Here is a 21,241-nt window from a genome sequence, read left to right as displayed (position 1 = left end):
ACTGTCTTCCAGTGCATGAACATATTTTATGTTTCCACTTATTTTAGGTCCCTTTAATGTGTCTCTTGCCCTAGTCTATTTCGTCTGATATTAATATCACTACTTTAGCTTTCTTTTACATTTTTTGACATGATAGGTTGTTTACCATCTTTTTAGTTTCAATCTTTATATATCTTTATGTTTCACATGTTTCTTATAAACAGCATTTAATATTTAATTGGATTTTTTTTTTTTTTTTTGAGACAGAATTTTGCTCTGTCACCCAGGCTGGAGTGCAATGGTACAGTCTTGGCTTACTGCAACCTCCACCTCCAGGGTTCAAGCGATCCTCCCATCTCAGCTTCCCAAGTAGCTGGGACTATAGGCATATGCCACCACACCGGGCTAATTTTTGTATTTTTAGTAGAGAATCATCATCATGTTGCCCAGGCTGGTCCTGAACTCTTGACGTCAAGCAATCCACCTGCCTCAGCCTCCCAAAGTGCTGGGATTACAGGTGTGAGCCACCATGCCCGGCCTAATTGGATTATTTTTAATCCAGCCTGGCAGTCTTTTGTCATTTTCAGATGGAGCATTTGATTCACCTGATTTACTGTGATTTATCACACATTCGAGTTTAAATCTACCATTTTATTTTGTGTTTTCTCTCTGTTTCCCCTGTTCCTTTTCACTCTTTGGAGGAGATGGGGGTTTCTTTCTGGATTGATTATTTTTTATATCTTACCATTCCATTGGACTTGACTAGTCTGGAAGTATACCGTCTTGTTAAATATTCTTTTAGTTGTTATCCTAGAAATGAAAACATAACTGATAGTCATTTTTATCAGTCTAAAGTTAATTCTGCTGAAAGTCCTTTGAACACACTTGAATGCCCTTTTCATCACTCTAAACTTTTATGTATTATTGTTTCATCACTCTAAACTTGTAATTAAAATACAAGTTACATAAAATACAATTAAACTATTTTTTCTTATATAGTTTTGTTATTGTTTAGGAAATTAATTGTTCATTTGGACCTTCCATTGTCTTTGCTCTCTTGCATCTCAGCTATTTCCTAGTTACTTTTCCTTCTGCCTTCGGAAGGTCCTTGAGTGAGAGTCTGTGGTGGTAAACCCTCTCAATATTTGCTTGCCTAAAAATGCTTTCATTTTGTCCTCAATCTTGAAAGATGCTTTCTCAGGATAGAATTCCCAGGGCGTTGAGGATACCATTCTGCTGTCTACTGGTTTTCTTTATTGCTGCTGAAGAGTAGTAATACTCTTTGGAAGGATTTTTTTTTTTTTTTTTTGCTTTAAAATTGTTCTCTTTGACTTGATTTTCTGTAGTTTCACTATGAAATGTCTAGTTGTGAATTTCTTTTTAAACTATCTAGACTGTGTTTGATTTCTTGAATCAGAAGATTGGTATCTTTCAGCAATTCTGGGAAATTGTTACTTGTAATTTCTTCAGATATTGCCACTGTCTCTTTTTCTCACCTTTTCTTCTGGACCTCCTATTAAAGGTATGGTAACCCTTCTCCCATTAATCCTTCATGTGCCTTATCTTGTTTTCTATTTTCTGTCTCTGTGCTGTGTTCTCGGTAATTTCTTCTTATATATGTTTTAGTTCAATAATTATTTTTTCAGTTTATCTAAAGTCTGCAGATTTGTCTCTGCTTTCTGTTTTTTTTTTTTTTTTTTTTTTTTTTTGAGACAGAGTCTCACTATGTCGCCCAGGGTGGAGTGCAGTGGCCGGATCTCAGCTCACTGCAAGCTCCGCCTCCCGGGTTTTTACACCATTCTCCTGCCTCAGCCTCCCGAGTAGCCGGGACTACAGGCGCCCACCACCTCGCCCGGCTAGTTTTTTGTATTTTTTAGTAGAGACGGGGTTTCACCGTGTTAGCCAGGATGGTCTCGAACTCCTGACCTCGTGATCCGCCCGTCTCGGCCTCCCAAAGTGCTGGGATTACAGGCTTGAGCCACCGCGCCCGGCCTCTGCTTTCTGTTTCTATACCCTTTTTCCTTGTTTACCTGGTTGTTTTTCACTTTGAACTACTCATTATTCTTGGAGAAGTATGTGTGGGAATTATTTAAGGCTCAGACTAAAAAGTACTTTCCTGTAGAGATTTGCATTTGCTTCTGCTAGGCAGAGACGTCAGATAGTGATAAATGCTGCCAAGAAAAAGTCAGGAAGAAGATTAGAGAATATGGAAGGTGGAGGTTGCAGTTTTAGGGCTGGTTAGAGAAACCCTCACTGAGAAATGGACATTTATGGAAAGACCTAAAGAAGGGAATGTCAATTTTGTGGGCCCCTGAAGGTAGGGTATTATCAGCAGGAGAAAAGCCTGAAGGCCCTTAAGTGAGAACATTCATGAGTGTGAAGTCAGTGTGACTGTTAATAGGGGAGATTAGTAGGAGGTGATGTTAGGTGATGATAGGGAAGAATAGGCATTTAGGGCCTTTGAGTCCTTCTTAAGGACTTTAGCTTTTTATTCTACATGAGATAGATTGCCTCTGGAAGATTTTGAGCAGAGGACATTATCTGACTTAAGTTCTAAAATATTATCTCTGGCTTAGCTATATTGAGACTAGGTTGTAGGGGCCCAAAGGCAGAAGCTGGGAGAACATTTAAGAGGCAGTAACAAATAATTCAATTAGAAAATATATAGTTACCTGAACCAAGGTAGTTGGGGTGGTAGTGAGAAGTGGTAATAGTTTGGATATATTTTAAAGGCTAGAGCTGATGGATTTCCTGGCATAGTGTAGAGAAAGAAAGGTGGCTCTAAACTTTCTGCCATCAACAAAAGCAATTGTCATTTACTTGGAATGGGCAAGACTTTGGGAGACTCATTTCTTGAAGATCAAGAGTTCACTTCTGAGTATATAAAGTGTAAAATGTCAGACATCCAGGTGGAGATGTCAAGGACATATGTGCCTGGAGTTTAGTGGACAGATACAGCTGAGGTTATAAATATGAGATTTATCAGTTTATAGATGGTATGTGAAGCCATGAGACTGGATGGCTCAACTAGGGAGACAATATGGCTAGAGAAGATTTAGGGAGAGATGAGCTGAGAAACAACCAGCAAAGGAGCCTGGAAAGGAGTGGCCAGTAATACATAAGTCAGAATAGTATTTTATAGGGAGAAGACCTTGATCTACCATGAGAGCTACTGCAGCCATATTTGCCAAGATAAGGACTGATAGTTCACCTTTGCGTTTGGCAATATGAAGTCATTGATAACCTTAAGAGAGCAATTTTGCTGCAGCATTTTGGGTAAAAGGCTGATTAGAGTGGATTCTGCAGAAAAACAGGAGAGAGATTAAGGCAGTGAATGTACATTGGTCCCTCAGTATCCGCTGGAGATTGATTCCAGGACCGACCCTTCTCAGGATTACTTATAATACCTAATACAATGTAATTTTAAGTAAATAGTTGTATTATGTTGTTTTTTTATTTGTATTATTCTTTTTTATATTTAATATTTCAAATATTTTTGATCTGGAGTTGGTTGAATCAGTGGATGCGGAACCCATGAATATTGAGTGCCTACTGTAGAAAACGTTTTAAAAGGAATTCTGGGCTGGGCGTGGGGGCTCATGCCTGTAATCCCAGCACTTTGGGAAGCCAAGGTGGGTGGAGTTAAGACCAGCCTGACCAACATGGAGAAACCCTGTCTCTACTAAAAATACAAAATTAGCTGGGCTCAGTGATGGTGCATGCCTGTAATCCCAGCTACTCTGGGAGGCTGAGGCAGGAGAATTGCTCGAATCCGGGAAGCGGGTGTTGTCGTGAGCCAAGATTGTGCCATTGCACTCCAGCCTGGCAACAAGAGCAAAATCTGTCTCAAAAAAAAAAAAAAAAAAAAGGAATTCTGCTCTCAAGGGAGCAGAGAAATGATACGGTATTGCTAAAGGGTATGCTGTATGTTTTTATCCTGGGAGGAGTAAACTTGTTTTTTATTAATGGAAATGACCTGGTAGAGGGCAAAAATTGCTAGAGCAATGTCCTTGAGTAGGTGAGACTGGAAGGGACCCAGAGTAGAAGTAGATAGGCTTTCTCTAGTTCACATAGAATCGGAAGGAAGACCTTAAGAAGCCTAATGTAAGTGAGTGAGTAGGTATTATGGTAAAAAGTTACAGAAAATCTCTTGTGATGGATTTTTTTGGGTTTTGTTTTGTTAGGTAATTAGGAAACATGGTAATTAGGTATGGGTAAAAATGGGGGAGGCAAAGAGAAAGGTTTTAAGGAAACATAGAAATTCAAATAGGCCGGGCATGGTGGCTCAAGCCTGTAATCCCAGCACTTTGGGAGGCCGAGACGGGCGGATCACAAGGTCAGGAGATCGAGACCAGCCTGGCTAATACGGTGAAACCCCGTCTCTACTAAAAAAATACAAAAAACTAGCCGGGTGAGGTGGCGGGCGCCTGTAGTCCCAGCTACTCGGGAGGCTGAGGCAGGAGAATGGCGTAGACCCGGGAGGCGGAGCTTGCAGTGAGCTGAGATGCGGCCCCTGCACTCCAGCCTGGGCGACAGAGCGAGACTCTGTCTCAAAAAAAAAAAAAAAAAAGAAAGAAATTCAAATAAACTAGGGAAATAGAGGATCGCCAGGTAAGATATTTGAGTAAAGCAATATATAATGTGTGTCTGGCACATACAAATAAATGCTTTTTAAAGGGTAGCTGTAAGTTATATTAAAGGTAAGTTTATTCTTTAGTTTTCCTTTTTGAATACTTTGACAGATTGTAGGGTTGGGGTTGTGCTGTCTTAATAAAATGAACTGGCAAGTTTCTCTTTCTATACTCTGGAATGGTTAAGAACTATAACAGAATTTTCTGTTTCTGAAGGTATAACTTTAAAAGTACCATAAATTTATCTGACTCTAGAACTTTTTCCAGCGATAGTTGTTTTGAGAACGTTTCCAATCACTACATGTTATTTTCCTGTCAGTTTTTTACCTCTTCTGGAATCAGTTTTGGTCATTTGTTTCCCATTTAATTTACTTCTCAAATTTATTGGTATCAGCATAAAGAGTCTTTTTAACTTCTAATATCTTTGATTTTTAAAATTTTTTATCTTGTACATTTGTGTTTATATCCCCTTTTTCTTTTTCTTTCTTTCTTTCTTCTTTTTTTTTTTGGTTGGAGATAGAGTTTCACTCTGTTGCCCAGGCTGGAGTGCAATGGCACCATCTCGGTTCACTACAGCCTCCGCCTCCGGGGTTCAAGCGACTCTCCTGCCTCAGCCTCTCAAGTAGCTGGGAGTACAGGCATGAGCCACGCTGCCAGGCTAATTTTTGTATTTTTAGTAGAGACAGGGTTTCACCATGTTGGCCAGGCTGGTCTCGAACTCCTGACCTCAGGTGATCCACCCGCCTCGGCCTCCCCAAAGTGCTAGGATTACAGGCGTGAGCCACCACGCCCAACCTATATATCCCGTTTTTCTTGATTAGACTTGCCAGAAGCTTTGCTTTCTCATCTTTTTCAAGTGCTTGGTACATTTTTTTTATTTTTCTTATTTAATAATGAAAGCAGTTAAGACCATTAATTTGTTTCTTGGTACAGATTGACCACATTTCATAAATTATGTCTTTTGTTGTTCTTATTACCATTAGTTTGAAATGCATTTCTTAAAAAGCCGGATTTATTGTGGTATAATTTATTTACAGAAACTTTTCTAGGTATGCAGTTGGATGAGTTTTTACAAATGTACAAAACCACTGCCACAGTTGAGATACAGAACATTTTCATCATCCCTCAAAGTTTCTGCAGGCCCCTCTGTAGTCAGTTCTTTCCCCAGCCCCTGACAACTACCAGTCTGATTTCTGTTGCTGTGATTTTTGCCTTTCTAGGATATAAATAGAATCATATGGTATATGGCCTTTTGGATATGGCTTCTTTCACTTACCATAATACTTTTAATATTTATCCATGTTGTTGCATGTAGCAATAGTTCATTCCCTTTTATTGCTGAGCAGTATTCAGATATATGGGCATACAACAATTTGTTCACAAGTTGACGGACATTTGGATTATTTCTGTGTTTTTGGCCATTATGAATAAAGCTGTAATCATACATGAAAATCATACATGATTTTGTGTGACATCTCTTGGGTAAATACCTAGAAATGGAATTGCTGGGTTGTGTGGTAAACACTTATTCCATTTAACTTTGTAAGAAACTGCCAAACCGTTTTCCAAAATTGCGATACCGATACCATTTTACTTACCCACCAGCCATATATGAGTTCTAGTTCTGTATCCTTGCCAGCACTTTGTGTTGTATGGTTTTGTAATAGGTGTGTAGTGGTATTTCATCATGGTTTTATTTTGCATTTTCTTAATGACTAATGATGTTGAGCATCTTACAGGCTTATTTGTCATCTGTATCTTCAGTGAAGTGCCTATTTTAATATTTTATTTTTTTATTAGGTTTTTTGTCTTTTTGTTATTGTTATTTATATATTCTTGATATTTTATCAGATGTATGTTTTACAAGTATTTCCTCTCAATATGTATCTTTAGTATCTGTCTTTTGAAAAGAAGTTTTAAGTTGTGATAAAATCTAATTTATTAATGTTTTTTTCTTTTATAGGTTGTATTTTATCTAAGAAGTCTGCCTAACCCAAAATCACAAAAGTTTTCTCCTAAAAGTTTTGTAGTTTAAGTTTTATATATAGCCCTGTGTGATCCATTTGGAGTTAACTTTTGTGTATGGTATAAGATAGGCATCAAGGTGCATTTGGATAGCCAGTTGTAGCACCCTTTCGTGGGGAAAACTTTTCTTTTCCCATTGAATTACTTTAGCATCTTTGTTGAAAATCAGTTGGCCATATCTCTGTGGATTTATTTCTAAATTCTATTCTGTTCCATTGGTCTGTATATCTGTCATTAAGCAAATAGGACACTGTCTTGATTACCGTCATTTTATGGCAACTGTTGGAATCAGATAGTGTGAGTCCTCTACCTTTGTATTTCTTTTTCAAAATTGTTAGGCTGGGTGGGATGTGGTGGCTCATACCTACAATCCCAGCACTTTTAAGAGGCCAAGGTGAGAGGATCACTTGAGGTGAGGAGTTTAAGAGTAGCCTGGGCAACATAGTGAGACTCTGTCTCTACAAAAAAAATTTTTTTTAAAAATCAGCTAGGTGTACTGGTATATACTTATAGTCCTTACTACTTGGGAGACTGAGCTGGCAGGATTGCTTGAGCCCAGGAATTCAATTTGGGTATTCTAGGTCTACTGCCTTTCCATGTAAAATTTAGAATCAGTTTGTCAATTTCTACCAAAAAAAGGCTGCTGGGATTTTTATTGGTCTTTACATCTAAAGATCAATTTGGGACGAATTGACATTTTAATAGTATTGTGGGGGGTTTTGTTTTTTTTGTTTGTTTGTTTGTTTGTTTGTTTGAGATGAAATCTTGCTCTGTCACCAGGGCTGGAGTACAGTGGTGTGATCTCAGCTTACTGCAGCCTTCACCTCCCAGGTTCAAGCAATTCTCCTGCCTCAGCCTCCCAAGTAGCTGGGATTACAGGTGCACACCGCCACCCCCAGCTAATTTTTGTATTTTTAGTAGAGATGGGGTTTCACCATGTTGGCCAGGTTGGTCTCAGACTTCTGATCTCAAGTGATCTGCCTGTCTCAGCCTCCCAAAGTGGTGGGATTATAGGTGAGAGCCACTGTGCCTGGCCAATAGTATTGTGGTTTTTTTTGAACATGGTATATCTCTCCTTTTTTTTTTTTCTTCCTGTTTGGAGCTAGGTTTCACTCTGTTGCCCAGGCTGGAGGGCGGTGGTGTGCAATCATGATTCACTGCAACCTCAGGTGATCCTCCCACCTCAGCCTCTGAAGTAGATGGGACTACAGGTACATGCCACCACACCTGTCTAATTTTTGTATTGATGGTATTTTGCCACACTGCCCAGGCTGGTCTCAAACTCCTGGTCTCAAATGATTCACCTGCCTTAGCCTCTCAAAGTGCTGGGATTCCAGGCATGAGCCACCGCACCTGGCCTATCTCTCTCTCTCTTTTTTTTTTTAAGCTCTTCTTCAGTTTCTCATCAGTGTATTTTTGTTTTGTTTTGTTGTTTTCCATAGGTTTTTGGGGAGCAGGTGGTGTTTGGTTACATGAGTAAGTTCTTTGGTGATTTGTGAGATTTTGGTGTACCCATGACCCAAGCACTATGCACTGTACCCAATTTGTAGTATTTTATCCCTCATCTTATCAGTGGTTTTTATTTTTATTTATTTATTTTTTGAGACAGGGTCTCACTCCAGTGCCCAGGCTGGAGTGCAGTGGTGTGATCGCGGCTCTTTGCAATCTTGACCTCCTGGGTTTAAGTCATCCTCCTGCTTCAACCTCCCAAGGAGCTGAAACCTCAGGTGCACACCAATGCCCAGCCAGTTTTTGTATTTTTTTGTAGAGACGAGATCTCGCTATTTTGTCCAGGCTGGCCTCAAACTCCTGGGCTCAAGCAATCTGCCTGCCTCGGCCTTCCAAAGTGCTGGGGTTATAGGCGTGTACCACCACACCGGGCCACGTGGGTGGTTTTTAGTTCAGCATACAAATCTTGCACGTATTTTGTTAGATACATTCCTAAATATTTCATGGTTTTAATGCTACTGTAAATGATTTTTTGAAATATCCATGAGAGCAATTTTTGTTTCTTCTTTGACCATGGCATTAGTGTAATGTTTTCTACTTTTGAAGTGATTAGTTTTCCATATTTGTTGGTGGAATTTTTGTTGTTGCTAACTTTTTGTTATTCTTAAAGTTTGTTTGTGGCCCATTGTAGGATCACTTTTTGTGAACAGTTCAGGGGTTTGAAAAGAAGACATGTTTTGTTTTGTTTTGTTTTTGAGATGGAGTTTTCCTCTGTTGCCCAGGCTGGAATGCAGTGGTGCTATCTCAATTCACCTCAGCCTCCGCCTCCTGGGTTCAAGTGATTCTCCTGCCTCAGCCTCCCGAGTAGCTGGGATTACAGGCATGAGCCACTGCACCCGGCCTGTAGTCTTACTGGAAGAGAATATTTGACTTATGCAACCTCTCTGTTACAGAGCGAAATATTATTTGTTCCAGATAGTCTCAAAGATGCAAATTTTATTTTTAACATTTTCTCTTCTGAGAGCTTCTAATTTGTACCTTACCCGTGACTAGGAGGAGTGACAAGTTCAGCCTTAGAATTAGTTCTTGTAATAATCTTTTTCTTTGCAGTTAGTACAATAGAGACAGAAAACTTTGAGGTATTATGTCTCTGACAGAATACTTTCAAACATAACTTTTTTTTTTTTTTTTTTTTTTTTTACTTTAAAGATTATAAACTTCATTTTACTATACTTTTCTGGAACACATCCCTGGTGGCCAGTCCTATTCCAGGGTATAGGAGAAGACCCTATTTAGGGATTGACCCAGAAAACAATAATTCAGGCCAGAGCCTCTAGTTGAGTAGTGAGTTAAGCCAGTAGAGAGGAAAATTTAGACCAGATAGTTAGTGAAGAAGGCAGTAGTAATGAATGAGACCGAGGACTCCTTTTGAAAAAACAGTTTTTCCTTTTTGTTGATATGAAGAATGATCCTGGTAACAATTTTGTAGTAGGTAATGTCCATAAACCAGATTTTATATTGAAATGTGATTGACGTACCATTTCTGGGGAACTTCATGATTTGCTCTGTTACGCTTACTAGTTTGGATTAATGAACGTTTAAATCAGTGTTTTTTATTTTATTATTATTATTTTTAAGACAGAGTCTTAATCTGTTGCCCAAGCTGGAGTGCCGTAGCACAATTGCAGTTCACTACAACCTCAAATTCCTGGGCTCAAGTGATTCTCCCACCTCAGCCTCCCAAGCAGCTAGGACTACAGATGTGCCCCACCACACCTAGCTAATTTTTAAAAACTTTTTAGTAGAGATGGGACTTTGCTATGCACCCAGGCTTAAACGAGTATTTATTTACCGAGACTGCTTTAGGTTCCCAATAATGTGCTAGATGACAGAAACAGAATATAACGTTGTAAATAATTTTATCACAAGATTTTCTAATATTCAGTTTTTTAAATGGTAAAATTCTTCTTATTGAAATTATTGTCATTTTATATAAAATGTCTCACCTAGTTTATTATCACAGAAGGCTAAATATCTATTATACATAGAGCAATCTGAGACATAATATGGAATACATATAAATATAGGATGTAGTTCCTAACTTGTGGGGCTGTTTGGTTTAGGATATTAGTCCTAATCACAAGTTAATTAACAGCACAAGGCAGGCTAATTTAGGTAACAAAAAGTGAACAAACGGAAATGGCCTAAGTGCTTGAATAAATAAATATAAATTATAGTATTAAATAATAATCACTTTTTAAAAATACATTCTTTTGAACTTCAGTAACAGCATCTGTATCTGCTTTTATTTCCTCATCCCCTGCTGTTTTCTTTTATACACTTGCATTTTGATCTGTTTTCCTGTCACTTTGCTTAGGCACTCTACATTAGGCACTGTCAACCTGCCCCTTCCTTTGGCACTTAACTGTCCTCATTCACTACACTACCTAACCTGCACCTTCTCTGTATTCTTCACTGCCCTTTTTCTTCCAAGTTGAGTCCATGGCTCTCTGCTTTCTACCAGTTGTTCTCTGTCATTCTTATGGCCTTTCTTAATGCTGGTTTGCAGGGCCTCCGACAATCTAATCCTTTTACCTGAGCTTCTATATTGTTCTCTAGCATAGTAACCTGTATGGGTTGCAAATTGCTTTGACTTTCAGTGGCTTTGTAATCTTACAAAGATTACAAATGTCACCTCACTTACATTTGATTTTTAATTTTAATTCAGTTTTTTAAATGCCAGCGCATTCATGTGGTCAAAATTCCAAAACTACAAAAGGATATATAGTGACTATTTCCCACCTACTGTTCTGTCATATACACAGCTCCTTTGCCCAGTGGCAACCAATATCTCTTGTATATTTTTCTAGAGGTGTTTTTTATGAAAATCAGCAGTTCTTTATAAATACCCCATTTTACAGACAAAGAAGTTGGGACTCAAATATTTCAGTAATTGGCTCAGATCAGAGAGATGGTAGGTGGCAGAGCCAGAATTCTGATGTGTGTCTTCCAATTAAAAATTTGCTGTATCTTTAAGATTCCAAATGCCTGGTGGATGTTTTCTTCTTGGACTTCATATCTCATCCTATTTTCTGTCCTTTTTCTAAAATTGACTTATCCCCCATAAATTTCAATCTTTTAAATGGAATCTAGTTACTAGATTTGAAAGTTTGCAATAATTATTGAATCCTTGTTCATTTCTTGATGTGTAATCTCTTTTAAAATGTCTGTCATACTCATTCACTATTCTCCATTCCTGCCACCAAATTCTAGTTCAGGCCATCATCACCACCTGCCTGGATTGCTGACAGAGGCTATAGGTTGGCATCCTTCACTCTCAGTTCTCTTTGTTAACTTTGTTTTGTTTACCATTTGCCAGAATTATCTTCCCTAACACTTTAGATGCCATTATTCCTCTCCTCTGGCTTCTGTTTTTCGTTTTTCATTAGGTTTTAATTGCCTAACTTTTAAGGCCCTATATCATCTGGCCTAATCCCCCCCGATCTTAGCCTCTATCCTTTTGAACATTTCTCCTCTTAGGCCAAAATTAAACACCCCATATTCTGGCCTAAGTGCCAAAGTATGTGTTGTATGCATTACCTAGACTGTCTTCCCTTCGGTTACCAGAAACATACTGCATCTTTCAGGTCTATTTCCATTCCTTTCATGATAATTTTTGTGCTGCTGCTGTTTTTCTTGTTAACTAGGTCCTTCTTTCAGTCAAAAAAGTATTCATGCAGCTGACAAAAAATTTCTAGAGTTCAAAAGTATACAGTGAGTGAAATATAAGTCATCTCTTATAGGTCTCCTCTGCAGAAGTGATCACTGTTAATAGTTTCTTATGTAACCTTCCTAAACTTTTTCATCAATATGGAAACCTGTGTATGCCCCATCTTTTTTTCTTTACAAGTGAAAATACACTACATGCATGTTTTAAACCTTTTACCTCTGAATATAGGGGAACATTTTTTTTTTTTTTTAATTTTTTTTAGACGGAGTCTCGCTCCATCGCCCAGGCTGGAGTGCTGTGGCGCGATCTCCGCTCACTGCAAGCTCCGCCTCCCGGGTTCATGCCATTCTTCTGCCTCAGCCTCCCGAGTAGCTGGGACTTCAGGCACCTGCCACCACGCCTGGCTAATTTTTGTATTTTTAGTAGAGACGGGGTTTCACCATGTTAGCCAGGATGGTCTTGATCTCCAGACCTTGTCATCCGCCCGCCTTGGCCTCCCAAAGTGCTGGGATTACAGGTGTGAGCCACCGCATCCAGCCGAACATCTTATATTAGCAGCTAGATCTACTGCACTTTTTTTTTTTTTTTTTTTATCAGCTATGTGGTACTTCTTTTATATACCCAGTTCCCCACTGATAGACATTAGGGTTGTTTCTGATACTTTTACTGTTACTGTTGACATTTCTACATCGAATAGTTTGTGAAAAATCACTTTTGTGAACATAAATTTTCAGAAAAGAAATTTCTAGGTCTAATGATGGATATTTTAAAATTTTTGAGAATTAATACCAATGACTCACCAGAGAGATTTATACCATTTTACTCTTCTAACAACAATGTGTGAGAGCACCTATTTCCCCATATTCTTCAGTGTTATGTATTATCAAACTTTAACCTTGGTCAATCTGATAGTTAAAAAGTGACACATTTTAATTTAAAATTTTCAAAGTATGAATGAGGTTAGACTTTTTATTTAAAAGACATTTGTGTGCATTCTTTCTGTGAAATACCAAATTTTTATTGAGTTTTTGCCTATTAGTAAGCACTTTTTTTTTTTTTTGAGACAGAGTCTGGCTCTGTCACCCTAGCTGGAATGCAGTGGCACGATCTTGGCTCACTGCGGCCTCTGTCTCCTGGGTTCAAGCGATTCTCCTGCCTCAGCCTCCTGAGTAGCTGGTACTACAGGCGTACACCACCACACCTGGCTGATTTTTGTATTTTTAGTAGAGATGGGTTTCACCATGTTGGCCGGGCTGGTCTCGAACTCCTGACCTGAGGCCGTCCTCCTGCCTCGGCCTCCCAAAATGTTGGGATTACAGGCGTGGGCCACTGTACCCGGCCAGAACTTTGTATATATTAAGGTTCTTGGTCCTTTACTGATGTTATATGATGTGAATATTTTTTTCTAGGTTTGCCAATTATCTTTTTATCTTTGTATTGTTCCACGTTACCTCATAGTACTTTTTACAGTTTTGGTTTTTTATTTGTCATAAAAAAAAAAACAACAGGGATATAGTTTTATTTTACCAAATGACTGGTCAATTGTCTTTGTAGTTTTAACTGGTATCTTTAATTTTAAATGCCATTATCATATATTAAATTCTAGTATATATTTAAATCTATTCCTTGCCAGTTTTTCTGGATGTTTTCTGATTTTTATTTTTCCACATGATCTTTAAAATCAGATAATCTAAATCGTCCTGCAATTTTATTGACATTTTTATTGAGGGTCATATTAAATTTATTTTAACCCTTTCTGAAATGTTATTTTTAACTTTTTCCTTAGACTTTAAGTTTTGCTTATTTTCTGAACCTTTGTCTTTGTGGGAGAATGGAAATTAATTTAACAAAACAGTTATTTGACTTGTTACATTACATGCAGTCATATGATACAGAACCGTGTGATAAAGGATAAGGCAAGAGTCACTGTACTGTGATTATATATTCATAGTTCACTGCATTGAAAGAAAAACTAGCATCTTAGTTTTGGTAATACTTCAAACTACCTGGTCAAGAGTAGAGTAAATGACCAGAAATGGGGGAAGATAGCTCTATTCACTTAGAAACTAGATAGAATTCCATATTCTCTGTTATTTTTAAAAATTACACATATATGAAATAATATTCATATCTCTCTTAGGTAAGCAAAATATGGTGGGGGTTTCAGAATAGTTTTACATTTACAGAAAAATTGAGAAGATAGTACACAGGGTTCCCACATTCCCCCACCATTTCTCCTATTATTGACATGTTACAGTAGTATAGTACTTTTGTTATAAATGAACCAATATTGATGCATTGTTATTATTAACCAAAGTTCATTCTTTATTCATAATTTTTTAGTTTTTACCTAGTGTCCTTTTTATGTATCAACACAGTTTACATTTAGTTATCCTGCCTCCTTAGGCTCCCGTAAGGAGTTTGGAAGTTTGACTTAGTGCTTTTTTTTTTTTTTTTTTTTTTTTTGAGACAGGGTCTTGCTCTGTCCCCCCAATAGAGTGCAGTGGCGTGAACATGGTTTACGGCAACCTTGACCTGGTGGGCTCGAGCGATCCTTCTGCCTCAGCCTCCCAAGTAGCTGGGACCACAGGAACATACCACCATACCCAGCTAATTTTTTGAATTTTTGTAGAGACAAGGCCTCACATTGAGCCCAGGCTGGTCTCAAACTCCTGAGCTAGAGTGATCCTCCCACCTCCCAAACTGGTGGGATTACCGGAATGAGCTACTGCACCTGGCCTCAACTTAAGTTTTTTAACATGAAAAAAAGTCCTTAATATATAATTTTCTAAAAACCAGAAAATGTAAATGGAGTAGACAATTTAGAAGTATATTGATGTTTTTAACTTCTATATTCATTTCTCTTCTGCATTCCAGGCACTTTGTGAGTGTGCCCTCCAGACTCCTTATGACAGCTTAAAACTAGGAATGTTGTCTGTCCTTTCCACACTATCAGGGACCATCGCCATCAAACATTACTTCAGTACAGTTCCAGGTAAGGAAAAGAAGGGAGATACTATATAAATAATGTGCTAACTCCTTTATCTGTATTTATGTTTCAGGTTGTTTCTTCTATAAAGCTTTAACATCAGGGAAAGTTTCAAAAATCTCATACTCCATTACATGCTGGTGGTTTATTTGAACATGATTTCTTAACTAATGCCTATGATAACAACATCTCGCATCCTTGATCTTGAGTCAATAATATATTTTTCTAGGTTTGTCCTTTTTTTTGAATTATATGTGGGTGAAAATTTTTTTAAGGATGCTTAAAATAGTTGGTTTGCTTTTGTATATCTCTGACTCAAAGTGCCCTTTGAATTTAAGTACATCTCAAAGGTCAAGTAGTAGTGAGTTTTAAGAGCAAATGTCATATGCTTCCTTTTAGGTGCATATTATTTCTCTGGAAAACAATTAAAATAAAACTTTACTCCAGCTCAAAATGCTTTCCTAGTTACCAGTTGAAGATGATTAACTCTAAAATGCTTTCATTAATGCCCAGTAAGGAGCTTGCTTACCTAACAGACTTAAAGCTAAACTTTTTATCGTTTTGGGTTTTTTTGTTTGTTTCTTTGTTTTTTGTTGTTGTTTTGTTTTGAGACAAATTCTCACTCTGTTGCCCAGGCTGGAGTGTAGTGGGGGGATCTTGGCTCACTACAACCCAAACCTCCTGGGTTCAAGCAATTCTCTTGCCTCAGTCTCCCGAGTAGCTGGGACTACAGATGCCCGCCACCATGGCTGGCTAATTTTTGTATTTTTAGTAGAGATGGAGTTTCACCATTTAGCTCAAGCTGATCTCAAACTCCTGGCCTCAAGTGATCCACCCACTTTGCCCTTTCAAAGTGCTGGGATTACAGGCATGAGCCACTGTGCCCGGGCTGGTTGTTTTGTTTCAATGCAAGCTTTGTGGAACCTCTGTTGCTTCCTTTTGTAGTCAGTTAGTTTGAATTAAAGAACTGTAATGTAGATTTGTTTGTCCCTTTATGGCCGCACAGTGTACGATACTTTCTAGGTGTAGGGAATTCCCTGCCCTGTAAGTCTTAATAGGAAGCTAAAAAGACCTGATACTCTATTGTCACACCTCCCTTCCAGCTAGTGTGCTTACATGTGGCCTGGACTCCACTAATCATTTCCATGCCACAGACTGAATTGGGAGCCAGTAACAACAAGGAAGTGGGGATATGAGAGAATGGGGATGTGGTGATGTAGCAATGACAGCGCAACATTTGTTTCCAGAATATACTCTAGCAGTGGGTGTTTGCTATGTCTGGTACCCTGTGACAGAAGTTAAGCTGTGACGTGAAATAATCAGTAATAATGGCTGCTGTGTCCTCACTGGACTAAATCCATGCATGGTCTTTTGGGCTGTGGTCTTGGTTACTCCCTGGCCTTTTTCTTATTTGTTTTCTGACCTTGTTTTCCTATTAATTTTGCAGGCTTTCCAGTGATTCTGTGAAGTACGTTATCAATTATCTATTGCTACATAACAAAATCACCCCAAAACGAGTAGCTTAAAACCATGACCTTTTTATTTGCTCTAATTCTGTCAATCAGCCATTTTAACTGTACTTAGCTGGGCAGTCCTACTGGCCTCACTTGGGGTCACTTATGTGACTACGGTCGTGTATGACCAGGATTGGATGGTCTAAGATGACCTCATTCACATGCTAGAAATTGAAAGGCTTTCTGCCAAGGCACCTTAGTTTTTATCCATGCAACTCTTGGTGGGCTAGCTTGGGCTTGTTTTCAGGATGTTGGTTGGAGCTAAAAGAAAGCAATCCACCAACACACAAGCACTTGTCAACCTTTTGCTTGCAGCCTGTTTTCCAGTGCTTTATTGGCCAAAGCAAGTCACATGGAATTGGAAGATCACATGGTAAAGGAGCATGTCCACAAGGGATGTGAGAGATTATCACAGCCTTCTTTAGAAACAACCTACCATATACCTAGGGTGCTTTCAATTTATTCTTTTTCTGCATAAATCAGCCAGTGTATTTCTTAGCTTGCAGTTAACATCCTTCACCGACATTGCACTTTGAAAGAGCTATGGTAGACAAAGTCTTAATCATATATTAGAATAGATGGGAGCTTTCCCATACAAGTAGCCTTTCAAGTGAGGCATGTGCAAAGGAGTTTATAAGTATTGAAACTGAGACTCACAAAGGTTTGACGGTATGTCCAAAGTTCACATACTTGTGCAGTGTGTGAGCCTAGGCCTGAACTCAGTGGTCTGACTCAGAATTCTCTTTTTTGTACCAAACTGACTTACATGCATGATAACTTTCTTTTTCTTTATTTTTTAATTCCAAATACATGTATTAGCATTATGTCGGGTTATAATATTTAAACACTTTTCAAGCTAGGTATTTGTCCTTTTATTGAAGTTTGTTAATTTTGGCTTATATATGGAATTAAGCAAAGACTTAAATAGACTAGATAATATTTATAAAAAATAAAAGTCAAGGATTTTCCAAAGTTAGATTATTTCCATAAATAATGGTAAATCTTTATTTCTGTTGATTAGGTTTTTTCAGTGTAGCCAAAAGTAGTTTAAACAGCAAACTTAAATTTAGTATGTCTAAATCATCACTAACAAATGGCTCAAATATATAAGATGTTCAATATCAGACATATTTAAGATAAATGCACCTTAAAACAACACTTGAAATAATTTTAATCCATCAGATTGGCAAGGATTTAGAAGTTTGATAAACATGGTGTGTCGACAAGGGTGTGGGTAAGCAGTTATTGCTGCCGTGAATGTAAATTATTAAGCTTGTACATAGGTGATTTGGAAATACTCATTAAATTACAGATAACCCAGACATTCCACTTCTAGGAATTTATCTTATTTACATAGTCACACATTGAGAAATGGCATAAATACAAGATTATTCTTAGTACCATTTTATATAATAGCAAAATATTATCCCTCAGTAGGGGATGTAATAGCATTAAAAGGTCCATCAATAGAGGACTCAAAGAAATTATGACACATCACTGCAATAAAAATCAATGCAATTTACTGAAAAGAAAACATGGCATGGAACAGTCTCCATGATATAATATTTAAAGAAAAATAAAACAAGGTGCAAAACAGTATGTGAAAAGGAAAAAGAAAGAAAGAAATGTGCTTATAAGTCGATAGACTCTCTGGAATGTTACACAAGAAGCTGATAACATTGGGTCGGGGAGGAAAACTTTTCTCTCACTAGCCTTTTACCGTTTTCTACTCTTTGTTGTACCGTGCGAGCCTTGTGAGTTTATCTTAGAAAATCATTACAAAATAAATAAAAATTAAATTAAAAATAATCTTATTCCTAGAAAACATAGGAAAAGGCTAAAAAATATTAGATTTTAAAAGCAGGATATTGGCCAGTATCTACATATCCTGATTATGTGTGAGTTTTTAAATTGTACTGTTGTACATAGGGGGAAAAAGATTTAAAAGAAATATTTCAGAAAATTAACAGTAAGCTCATGCTGGTTTGTGAAATTTGGTATGATATTTGTATTGTTCTTTGGAGTTTTCTATTTTTTTTTCCCCTAAGTTTTCTATGGTGAGTGTTGCTGGGAATAAAACAAAGAAAAAATAAGTTATAAAACATGTTTGTAAATTTATAGATGACTCCGCATTGTGCATATCACATGGACAAAAAGAATAGAGGAAATACAGTTTCCACAGTTTTGAAAAAATAAAGATACAGTTTCATCTTTCTAATGTTTTGCCTAACTTAAAAACACTGAAGGGGCCAGGCATGGTAGCTCATACCTGTAATCCCAACACTTTGGGAGGCTAAGTTGGGAGGATCTTTTGAAGCCAGGAGTTTGAGACCAGCCTGAGCAACAAAGCAAGAACCCATCTCTACAAAAAACAAAAAAATTAGCCGGGTATGGTGCCATGCACCTGTGTTCTCAGCTACTTGGAAGCTGAGGTGGAAGAATCACTGGAGTCCCGGAGTTTGAGACTGTAGTCAGCTGTGATCTCTAGTAAGCCATGATTGTACCACTGCACTCCAGCCTGGGCAACAGAGTAAGACTGTTTCAAACAAAACAAACAAAAACCAAAAAAACACTGAGGCTGTCTCCTAAGCTTGTATTATATTAAACCAGAAATCAATAAAGTGACCATAGGTCCCACGCCACCTCAGATAGTCATAGTTTATGCCTATTGTAATTCTTAATAGTGTCCCTTTCAGCCTCAAAAAAATACAGTCACCCTCGGTATGAGAGATAAAGTTGAAGTTGACAGGAATCATGGAAAAATAAGCAGAGGAAAGGAAGACAGTAATGGGAGACTCTTTTAAGTGGTGGAACAAGCTCTAATCTCCTTATTTTCTTGAAGCTTATGCAGTTATAACTAAGGGCTTCTCTACTGTAAATTACAATAGTTACAACATGAACCTTGCATTCCAGAATTTCAAATATGAATTTAAAAAATTTTGCAATCTATAGCATGAAATTTAAGGTATAAAGCAGACGAGTATAATAACAGGGGTATTAGTACATGACTAGTAAGTTTTATGACCTTAATGGCAAGATTCTTAAAATTTTGGGGCTTTGGGCTTTGATTTCATCTGTAAAAATAGGGTGTGTTAAGTTAGATGATTCCAAAATTCTTTCCAGCTCTAAAATCATGAATTCTTATGTAAACCCTTTGAGGTATAAATGTATGCTAGCAATCTCAGATGGAAAAAAAAAAGCAAACTTATTTTTTTTTCTCTTTTCTCTCCTATCTTGAAAGTGTGGTTTTGTCTGACAAGAGGCCTATAATGATACCTGTTTTAATGAGAATTCCTTTGAACTCTTAGGATAGTTGTTTTGGCTTTTGTACTGTTAGTCAATTTTTATTAATATTTTTTAAGAAATTATATGTTGATTTTAGATCTTAGTCATTACAAAACTGTTGGCACATACCTATTTTAAGTACGTTAATGGAGAGAAATGCTGATACGTATTGATAGTGGGATTGTGGTAGGAAATTTCGTTGAAGTTTATTGTTAGAGATTTTTCTCAAAAATTAAGAAAATTGAACCTATAAGCTGAACTGTTTTTTAATTATTTGAATTAGAGTCTCTACTACTTTTCTCTGCTTTTTTAGGAAATGTGAGTTCTCCTCCCAGATCTTCTGATTTAGTCAAATTAGCCCAAGAGTGCTGTTACCATAATCACAGGGGCATTGCAGCTCATGGAGTTAGAGTCCTAACTAATATAACTGTTTCTTGTCAAGAAAAAGGTAAGTTTGATCAGGATTGATATTATATATAAACTTTGGTTTAGACCTTGGACAGAATTCTGTTTGATTTTTTTCAATCCCTTATTTTTAGCCTGTGAGCCTTGATCTACAGATTGACTCCTTTCATAGTGTTCTTAGAGCATGTGTTCTCAAGACTACTTTATCCTTGTGAAAAATAATAAAGAGATTAAGACCTTGGGAGTGGAATTGAAAGGTTTTATGGAGCATTGCCCATTTCCTTCCACTGCTTGCCTTTGCGTATATGGTGCTGGTGGATAGAGATTGCTTAGTACTCTACCCCTTTTGTATAAGGTGGTATGTTCACTTATACAAAAACCTAGAAAATTTACTTAGGTTCTCAAGGGACTTAAATAACAAATAGTTTCACCTAGAGGCAAGTGAATTCGCAGACCAATGTGAATTAAATTTTCACAGAATTTACTCTAGGTATATGTGGCATTAAGCTGACTTGGATAATCGAGGACATGCAAGGAAAATAATGCACATATTTTGTTGTCTACCTAACATCTTTTGACTTGTGTTCAAGAACAAGAAATGCATTTTGGATATTCCATCTGTTTCAGTGCTGATTTTGATCTTTATTAAGGATTACAATCTTAGTGGTTCCTCTTATCCCCCCTAGCCTTCAGCACTGCTTGTTCCAAGTACCTGTTTTTTCTAGCAACCTGACCTTCACTAGCCTTTACTCTGTTTGCTAAGCTCCAACACTCAGGAAACATTTCTTAAAGTTGAATAATTAAGCCTGTTTTACATTGGCATAGCAAAGAGTATTTTCTCCCATGTAACATAGAAAACTGCTTGTTTCAGTGTTGAGAACACACTGAAATATATTAACCTAAAGGTAACTAATATATTCAGAACTTTCTAAAACCTTCAGAGAAATTTTAACCCTATGGTAGTGAAAAAATGTTGTAGTACTGCTATTTCATGAGACATCTAAGAGGTTCATTCTTTATGGTCAGACTTAAAACATTAATAAGGTTATATGGAGTCATTATTTTCTAAAAGTGGTTCAGCTTTCATTAGAAGCTGAAAACTGTTATATCTTAGGTAAAAATGGACCTGCATAATTTATTTCCGATTAGGGAGATTAACACATACTGCATAGTTTGCTGTTCTTAGTATTTTCCTTAGCTAAGCTGGTGATACTATTTCAGTTTTGCTTTATTT

General features: G+C 37.4%; 1 protein-coding gene across 2 annotated transcripts in view; it reads left to right on the top strand.

Moving 5' to 3' along the window:
* The window catches only part of INTS7 (integrator complex subunit 7), a 94,747-nt gene that overhangs the window by 29,745 nt on the left and 43,761 nt on the right, over positions 1 to 21,241 (top strand). For both annotated transcript variants that reach the window (XM_015117294.3, XM_015117288.3), the window contains 2 exons: positions 14,692 to 14,809; positions 19,916 to 20,050. In XM_015117294.3, the coding sequence (XP_014972780.3) occupies positions 14,692 to 14,809; positions 19,916 to 20,050 (253 nt within the window). The remainder of the gene's footprint in view (positions 1 to 14,691; positions 14,810 to 19,915; positions 20,051 to 21,241) is intronic.

Source organism: Macaca mulatta, chromosome 1 (assembly GCF_049350105.2).
Source record: "Macaca mulatta isolate MMU2019108-1 chromosome 1, T2T-MMU8v2.0, whole genome shotgun sequence".
NCBI lineage: Eukaryota > Metazoa > Chordata > Mammalia > Primates > Cercopithecidae > Macaca > Macaca mulatta.
The sequence above is the reverse complement of the archived record's forward strand: the minus strand, read 5'-3'. Positions and strand labels throughout refer to the sequence as shown.